We start from the raw sequence: 9,980 nt of genomic DNA, 5'->3' as shown, positions 1-9,980 counted from the left end.
TACTCCTAAAATTGGATTGGCTTTCAAAACTCATGTTTGTTTGTTTTGAAGAGATTTTCATTAGGAAAGATGTGTGATTTAGTAAAGCACATAGAAACAATTATAGTAATAAGGTTCATGACCATCTTATTACCAGTTTATTACAAACATAAACAAATTGTTTGTATCCCACTCAATTCGCAATTCAAGCAACTGCTGTAAAAACACGTGTATATTGCTGATTGAGTATTTTGATATAAAATCTGTCAATCAAAGTATCCCCAGAGACTGAAAGCAGTGTAAAATGTAACTATCTAGTGTTTTCATTGAGGCAAATGCTGGCTAAATGGGAGTGGCGTGCTGTGTTCGGGGAGTAGCCCGATTTGTTCACACATTGTTCATCAACAGAGCCAAAGACTGAACCAAGCATCTATCTAGTGTTGTAAAGCAAATCTACTAATTCCACATTATTGGTTGACCGCACAAATGTATCAGATTTTGTCCCAAACCCCACTCCCCACTGGTGGAACACTATAGCAGAATTCCAGGGAATACAATCTCCTCATTGCTTTGTGCACCTTCGCCAACTACTGTGCAAACTTGAGGAAAAACAACTTCTGAAAGAAACGAGAGGGTGGGGGGAAAACGAGCCGGACTTCTTATTATACACCTATTAAAACGTTAGCTCTGTTTTCAATTTTGTTTCGCAAGCTGAACAGGGGAAGAACGATTGTGCAGTCTGTCCCTGCCGGTCGCGTGGCTTCTTTGTGTACAGCAGCTGCCTCTAAATGCATGGGCAAACAACTCGGCTTGGCGCAGATATCATAAACCTTGAGGACGAGCTTGGACATAGCTCAACCGTTATTTGGGTTTCAAAACTATGAAAAGCTTCTTCAACAAGTAGAAGAGGAATAATAAAACGTCGTATTTTATCCCTTACCTCTTCTTATCCCGCTTTCTATTTATTTGATTTACGGTCCCGATAAAGCTTGCTCGCCTCGCCGCCTTTCTCTCACTCTGTGCGCGTGGATTGTAAAAAGGTAGAAACAAATTGAGCTCTGTTCACAGTACAGCTGCGCTGTTGCCTGGTACATCATGGATGTACGGTTTTATCCGACTGCCGGAGGAAATCCTATTCCAGGAGACCCACCAAACCTGGATTTTTCCCACTGTTTGGGCTACTACAACTATAATAAGGTGAGCATTTGGGATCTACATTGTTTTGCGTACTTCTATCTTGTTTCTGCACACTGTATTCAAACCCCATTCCCCCCGAGTCCAGACAGACTGATATAATGGCAAATGGTGTTGTACACGATTGGGAATGTTTTCTTTTAGAATTAATTAGGCTACTTCATCATCTAATCCTATTCTGCATTGGCATTACAAAGCTTTTATAAAATAGACAGAATAACACAATAAGACAAGAGGTCGTTTTACCAGTGCATTACACACTTTTATCAATTAGGCAAGTTTACCATCTTCATTTGGTGCTGGACTTCTGCGTGTCATAATGTTTACGCGTTGAAATGCTTTCTCATATAGTACATCTCTCAATTGGACGAAGTTTTGGTATCCTATCTCTTGCAGAGTAAGCTATTCATGCCAGGTGGCAGTGACACTGCTACTTTACGATGAGTGATCGACTTGATTACATGTGTGACAGAGCCTTTAAAAAGTGTCTTGATCCATAATAATTTAATCATTTAATGGGCAGTGTTTATAATTCCACCTGGAGCTTCTAGTCTACATCATCAATCAACATGCAGTTCATATGTTTTAGATTCCCTGAAGGCACATGATGAAGAGATGTCACTACCTATAGAGCTGGTCATATTTGAGGCCAATTCATGAATTGAATCCTTGAAGTGAGCAGGTTGTTTATTTTGATATCTGATGTCTGATTCAACTACTGTTGTTTCAGATCGTGATTCCTTCTTTTGCTCACAGATAATATATCAATTTTTACTGATGTGTGGCAGTGTTTTGAAAAAAAATGACATACTGTCCCTAGTAGGGTTATCCTATGTGAGATATCCTTACACAAACAGTCCCAGACTGACAGGTGGTTTGGTACACAACCAGCAGCAGATATTTGGTGTTTTTGTATCACAAGCACAAAGGAGTATTTGTTTTGAAAAGGATAATGGCTCTATTTGACAACATCTTCAGGATGTGGAAGCATGGTAAGCTGCCAAAAGAGAGAGACAGTCCATATCAAATGAGTTTCCAGACTTTTTCCCAGAACATCCTCTAAAACTGTTCTGAGAACCAGTAGAAAACATAATATAATCGTGTTCTGAGAACATTCTGAGACCAGAGCAGTGTTTGCGTCTGCTTAGCCAAATAGCCCAGGCTTGTTAAAGCTACCAAATGCAACCACATTTGTTTGACTGTCCTATAATAGATAAAGTGTGGTTCTGTGTTTGCTTGAAAACTCCCCGGGCCAAAGTTTGAGAAAGGAAATAGTATTTCTGTCAGGAATAGGCCAAAATGCAATTGTAGTCTGAGAGGGAGAGGAAATGAAGTACTCCCTCTGCAACATGTCTCATCACAAACCACATATCACATGCCAATTCAGAAGCCTCTGCATGCTGAGTGGAAGGGAGATTTGCATGTGTTTGCATAATGCAAGGCACATCATCCCGAAACTGATTCGACCAAACTCATTGAGAGGAAACATTAGTCATCCAGACGATGTGTCAGGTTTTCAAGTTGTAGAGACTCAAATTAAATTGGGTTGATAACATAGTTATTTATTATAGCTTTCATGTCAAGTTCCCACTCCAAGAAGCTGTGACAGTGCCTTGGTCAATGTCAATGGGTACTCAATGTGATGTATAAACAGTAACACCCTCTCAAAATATTGTCTGAGGAAATAATTCCGTTTGAATCACTTTCAAACATCACAGATTCTTTTAAATCTACAGAAACATCCAAATGAGTGGCACAAACTTAATGAGGTATTACAGTCATCATGATTCATGACTAATGAATCCAGCCGTGATTTGGCAATGAGATGAAGGGGATATGTTAATATCATGTACTTTACAAGGGAACATGAGCTGCTAGTAATCTAGTAGAATTGAACCTCGGACCCTTGATGATAAATGTCATTAAGAGCTGATTTAAAGCACACTTCATATAGAATACATATTATTCTATACCTTTTTAATATTTAATGGTGTGTATTGTGTTCAGGTGTATGACAGGGCAGTCTCAGCAGGGTGCCTTTGGTAAAGTGCTTTGATTTAAGCTGGGACACAAGGCAACTATGTTTAGGGGTATATACCCACAGGGACTCTTTTTAGCCACTGATTGGTTGGTAGTTGGTACTTCAGAAATTGTGTGCAGTCTTACATTACATTCAATTTATCTGGGATAATGACTTGGTTTTTACTGGCTCTTTGGTTTATACTGAGGCACATGTGGTCTTAGTCAGTGAAATTTACAAGAAGCCTGGCTTCACTTGTGAAACCTTATGAATACACGCCTAGATTATTTCTGGTCATCAGGGTGTATTTTCTCTCCCTTTCTGTCTCAAAAGTTGAATATTTTATATGTCCCCCTTGGTTTAAATATGGGACAGTTTGTGGTCTACATAACTGGGCAAACTCTTCAGATTGGACACTACTAAAGGCTATGAGCTTTTTTGGTATTTTCTCAACTGTACTGATTTACATTTAGCATGTCTCAAAGTCAGGTTTGATTTGACTGTTTGATTGACTGAAATGCCTTTGTTCATGAGCGTGCCCCCCGTCCCCTGTTACTGGCACATTTATAGTCCTGTGTTATACTCCCCTGAAGTTTAATAATGTTTTAGATGTAATATACATTTCATTAGCTGCACTGGTAGAGGTAATTGGTTGGTTGTTACCAGATGTAACTGAGGAATGTGTTGCACCTGCAGCACTGTCACGACTACAGAGTTTCAGTTTGTGAAACTATTACTAATACTGCCAGTAAGTGATTATAAATTGTGGATGGCTATGTTCAGATCCAAAGTTTATGTAATATGCATTAGCATTGTGTTAACTGTGATTGACTGAATTATTCCGCTGTTCCGTAGCCATACTTTTTTGTTGGTTTAAAAGGTGTCATTACGGAAGAGTGACTGATTGTCTTCCAAGAATCCTTTCAATGACAACCGCTGTAAACAGGAAGTGTGTTTCACTGAGCAGGGTTGATAGTAACAGCTGATTGGCTCTGATGACAAATAGCCTCTGTGACTGTACCAAATGGATATGTTTCCTCTTATCCAAGGAAACGCTTATCAATGGATTATATTTCAACTTTGAGTTGTATGAACCACTCGTCTGTCATATGTAATAGACTACATACACTGTAAGAACAACAAATGGGAAGTTATTCACAGCATAACACATGAGGATGGAAGGCTGCAGCTGCAGTCGGCATACTCTAGGACTTTACTGAGCCTTTAAATGAGTCATGTAGGTGAAACAAAAGCCTGATTGAGGATGGGTTGGATCCTATTGTCCCTTGCATATGTATAGGAAACAAAGCAGAAAGGACATAAATAGACTCAGAGATGCTACATTACAGTCCCTTCACACCAGAAAACCCTTGGGGCAATATCTCCCCATTGTCCCCTACAGCCAGATTGGCCTAGCCTCCTGTGGTCTTTGTTGTCCCGTCTGTGGAGTGGTACTGAAGGGGTTAAGACGCTTTTCAAACACACAGTGTGCCGTGTGCATCTTGTCAGTGTACACAGCTGGTGCCATTTCACCACACACACATTGTAAACATATCCAAACACTACTAGGACTCTAAATCGCTGGCACCCCGAGAAGCTGCTTACTTTGCCGTTTTCTAAAGTTGATGGATGTAACCGAAGTTATATGTTTAAATGTTTAAATGTTGAGGAAGTGAAAAGCTGATGTATTTCCTGGGCATTTTAATTGCAGCTTGTCAGAAGCCTAGTTCAACAGATTTATTAAAGAGCCAGTTTTCCATTTGAGATTGGGGAAATGTATTTTTAGCTCGCTCACTTGAAGTACAGTACTTGGAACCCCTGAGCTAATGGATGCTCTGTCCGAAAGTGAGTTACTCTGCAGATTCAGACAATTTCCCCAATTTCTATCTACATTATTTAAACTGATATGTGTATGTGATTAACTATGTAGTGTTTATGTTTTTGTCCTAGCTCTGAACTTCTATCAGCTCAGTAAAGCTTCCTGCATGGAAGACACTAATAGTTGTTGCTATGGAAGCTGTGTCTGGACTGTGAGTCATATACTGTATATTAGAGGTGGACTTGTGGTGGAACATTAGTAGATCATACTGTCTGCTTTCTATGACTGTTCCGTAGATGATCTAAGCTATTACACGGATCATTCCTTGCAATGCACACACACACACACACACACACACACACACACACACACACACACACACACACACACACACACACACACACACACACACAGGGAGTGCTCCTGTTTGTGTTTGTATGTCTCTGCGGTTGTCCACTTTTAATCCAAACCACCACCCAGTGCTCACGAATCCATTCCATCTCCTCTTCTCACATCACCATCATCAGCCAGCAGGCTGCATGTAGATAAGAGTTCACACAGTATTGCTACATTTGAATATCCACACTAGCATACTACTTAGAATGAAACAAAATAATGGGCATGCACGGCAAGCGGTACCGATGCACCAAGCCTGGAACGAACAGGACCCTGAACAGCTTCTACCCCCAAGCCATAAGACTGCTAAATAGTTAGTTAAATAGTTAACCAATAGCTACCCGGACTATTTGCATTGACCCTTCGTGCACGAACTCTTCTGACTCATCACATACTGTACACTGCTGCTACTGTTTATTTTCTAACCTGTTGCTTAGTCACTTTATAGCTACCGATATGTACATATCTACTTCAATTACCTCGTACCCCTGCACATCGACTCAGTACTGGTACTTCCTATATATAGCCATGTTATTACCTTGTACCCCTGCACAATGACTCAGTACTGGTACTTCCTGTATATAGCCAAGTTACTCATTGTTTATCTACTTTTCTATTATCATTGTTGAGAAGGCCCATAAGTAAGCATTTCACTTGTTGTTTACCAAGCATGTGACAAATAAAATATGATTTGATTTCGGAATGTCCACACTAGCCTACGACGTAGAACACATGCCCGATACATTGCTTCCTTTTAAGTAGTATGCTAGTTTGGACATGGGAACAGAGAGACTGTCTCAGAAGGTTCTGTTTTCTCTCTGGACAATCCAACAGCCGTGTCACTGTTACAGCTCCACAGCACTCAGATATAATAGACGGGTAGTAGCTCAGAGCTGAGGTGTCATGCTCGGTGTAGGGTTACGGTCATTTATCATGACACACCTGCAAGTGAATGAGAGAGAAAGGCCTCATTTAACCAGTATTGCTTAAACTGTCAAAGTTCTGAATCATTTAACAAAGGTACTGTACCCTGGAAACTTGACCTGTAGCACATCCTCTGTCTAAGGGTCCTAGATGGACTTTCTTTAGGCTTTAAAACCACAGCCAAGCATTTGCCTGGCTACTCATCCACATCGCTCTGGCCAACTGATGTGTCTTCTCCACGTTGAGTCTGGAATTGCCTCTATCTCCAACAATTTCGAGAATGTGAACACATTCTGTCTGTTCTGATTGGTCCCAGAAACCGATGGATTGGTCCAGAGCTGGCCTATATGATGACATCATTAACTTTGGTACTCTGATTGGTTATACTTGTTAGAGAATATGCAATCGCTAATTAAGTTGTTCTGTACAACTACCCTAATTTTGAAGTCACACAAACTACAGTTTTAGACTGAATGTATGGAGCGATTGATAGAGCAGAATAATTCAATTCAGGGTGAGTCGTTAGACAAGCCTAACATGTCTCTTTATATCACACCAGGGTCTACTAACTCACCATGAGATCTTCTTTTTCCACCACGATAAACCGTCTCATCCTCTTTGTCTCGCTACATCTCTGACAGCATCAACCTCACTGACTTATTAAAGATAGAATCTGTTCACCCGAGCGCCATTGTTATTGTTTTTGTTTTGTCGACTAAACGGAGGTGAGCAGCATCCAAATGGAAATGAGCAGCGTGGTGCAACAAATTTCAGTACATCAGTGGAGGCTGCTAAGGGGAGGACGGCTCATAATAATATCTGGAACGAGCAAATGGAATGGCATCAAACACATGGAAACTATGTGTTTGATGTATTTGATACCATTCCACTGATTCCGCTCCAGCCATTATCACGAGCCCATCCTCCCCAATTAAGGTGCCACCAAACTCCTGTCCAGTACATATTCTGCTGTTCTATCGAAGCGTGCAGTGATGTACGAGGCAAAACAACTGTGTTTGTTGTTTGCTGTAACTTCTGTGGTGTTACAATATCCCAAACGTACATGACAGCTTCACCATTAAGGATTCCATCTTTAAAGAGAGAGAATAAATGATTATGTGCCACAGAAACGGCTTTTACTGTGAATTAAGCAGTGGGACCAGTCAATCAGTTCTGGCTGGGTGATTCAATAAATTGTGTCCTATAAATTATTCGCATTGCAGTTAAGACACTTACATTTATTTTTAAAGCACTGTTGCAGTGAGACAGCCATCATATTTTTCACATATCTAATTTCGAATGCCTCGTAATGGGCTGACGGAGGACTGTATCAAAACATTTAACTGATCTCCCCTGGATTTAACCTTTAATCCAACACAGATTGAATTAGTAGATAGATTAGAAATGTGACGTTTTACACAATCAAATATGCATGACCCCCTTCACTCAACACGTGAATAGGAGGTCCTGTCAACAAAACGAGACTTAAAAGTTAAATTGTTAGAATTTTGCCTGTGCTATTTTTCAGACCATCCCTTATTGTTCAGAAAGGAAGTATTTTCCTTATCATCAAGGTATTGCTGACTGTTATTATGACGTTCATTTGCAGGGAAATGCGTTGTCGTGACTGTGAAATGTCACCTCATTAGTGAGCTATGTGCTGTAGGGACTGAGAGAGAGATATTACGTAGAAGGCTAAGGAGATTTATGTGCATCCAAAATGCCACCTAATTCCCTTTGCACTACTTTTGACCAGGGCCCTGGTAAAACAATATGCATTATATAGGGAATAGGGTGCAATATCAGACGCAGCCATACTGTGGTGATTAGTCCAGCTATCCTTTGTTCAGCTGCCCATAGCGCCACCACGACCATGTAACATTCCCATAATGCTCAGTGTGTGTCACCACCAGGTCGTCCTTTAGGGAGAAGACAATGGCAGCAGGTGGGCAAATATCCATTAGACCTACTGAACAAAGCACACAGAAAATGGAGTAATACAACAGCTATTTGAATGTTTAAATGGGAGACTGAAATGAACCACAGTAACAACGTACTGTTTTTCAATAGGTGATTTAATGTAACTTGGACCTATGCCTTGGTTACTGTAATACAGTAGTAAACAAATAATCTGTGTCACGTTTAGAACACACTGACTTTAACGGCTATGTTTATCTCCATTTCCAAACTGTTTTCTTACATTTTCCCAGCCAGTGCAGAGGTCCCCAAGCCAACAGCTGGAGTCAATGTTATGGAAATAGGGGAGCCATGTTGGCCTCAGAAGGTCATAGTCATTGATCGTAGATCGCCCCTCCCCCAACATTATATGTGTGGTAACAGGGTAAATGTTAAAATCTCACTCTGCTAATCCAATTTTACTGCAGCGTTAATAGTGTAGTATTTAAAGTCATCTTCACCTAATAAATAAACTTTAATAGTCTCCTCAAAAGCTATTATAAATTGGAAAAGCGCCATCACACTCTGGCAGATTTTAATTGGATCTTTTATAGACGTGCATTAGAATGATAAGAATATTCTATTGCAGAAAGTCCTTTGTTTTTCCTGGAAATGTAATTTGCCATAATTTATGTTAGAATTAAATGGTAGCAGAGATCTAGTATATAGGCACTGTGCTTGTCCTTGTCTGTCTCTCTTCTCTGTGTAGGCCTAGCTCTGAGAGTTTTGAAAGAGCTGTTCTTGGGAGAATGTTTCTGTTTCTTGTAGAGGTCGACCGATTATGATTTTTCAACGCCGATACTGATACCGATTATTGGAGGGCCAAAAAAGCCGATAGCGATTAATCGGATGATTTAAAATATTTTTTATTTGTAATAATGACAATAACACTGAATTAACACTTATTTTAACTTAATATAAAACATCAATAAAATCAATTTAGCCTCAAATAAATAATGAAACATGTTCAATTTGGTTTAAATAATGCAAAAACAAAGTGTTGGAGAAGAAAGTAAGTAAAAATATGTGCCATGTAAAAAAGCTAACGTTTAAGTTCCTTGCTCAGAACATGAGAACATATGAAAGTTGGTGGTTCCTTTTAACATGACACTTCAATATTCCAAGGTAAGAGGTTTTAGGTTGTAGTTAATATAGTATTTATAGGACTATTTCTCTCTATACCATTTGTATTTCATATACCTTTGACTATTGGATGTTCTTATAGGCACTATAGTATTGCCAGTGTAACAGTATAGCTTCCGTCCCCCTCCTCGCCTCTACCTGGGCTCGAACCAGGAACACATTGACAACAGTCACACTCGAAGAATCGTTACCCATCACTCCACAAAAGCCACGGCCCTTGCAGCGCAAGGGGAATAACAACTCCAAATCTAAAAGCGAGTGACGTTTGAAACAGTATTAGAGCACACCCAGCTAACTAGCTAGCCATTTCACATTGGTTACCAGCCATTAGCCTGATAGGCTTGAAGTCATAAACAGCGCTGTGCTTGCGAAGAGCTGCTGGCAAAACGCACGAAAGTGCAGTTTGAATGAATGATTACGGGCCTGCTGCTGCTCAGTCAGACTGCTCTATCAAATCAGACTTAATAACATAATACACAGAAATACGAGCCTTTGGTCATTAATATGATCGAATCCAGAAACTATCATTTTGAAAACAAAACGTTTATT

The 9,980-nt window shown here is 40.0% G+C and overlaps 1 protein-coding gene across 1 annotated transcript in view; it reads left to right on the top strand.

Annotated features, from left to right (window-relative positions):
• The first annotated feature begins 625 nt into the window (after nucleotides 1–625).
• The window catches only part of LOC109879123 (TOX high mobility group box family member 3), a 60,859-nt gene continuing 51,504 nt past the window's right edge, over nucleotides 626–9,980 (top strand). Inside the window, exon 1 of the mRNA XM_031831223.1 lies at nucleotides 626–1,176. Within this exon, the coding sequence (XP_031687083.1) occupies nucleotides 1,075–1,176 (102 nt within the window). The 5' untranslated portion in view covers nucleotides 626–1,074. The remainder of the gene's footprint in view (nucleotides 1,177–9,980) is intronic.

The sequence above is a fragment of the Oncorhynchus kisutch genome, linkage group LG8 (assembly GCF_002021735.2).
Source record: "Oncorhynchus kisutch isolate 150728-3 linkage group LG8, Okis_V2, whole genome shotgun sequence".
Taxonomy (NCBI): Eukaryota; Metazoa; Chordata; class Actinopteri; order Salmoniformes; family Salmonidae; genus Oncorhynchus; species Oncorhynchus kisutch.
The sequence above is the reverse complement of the archived record's forward strand: the minus strand, read 5'-3'. Positions and strand labels throughout refer to the sequence as shown.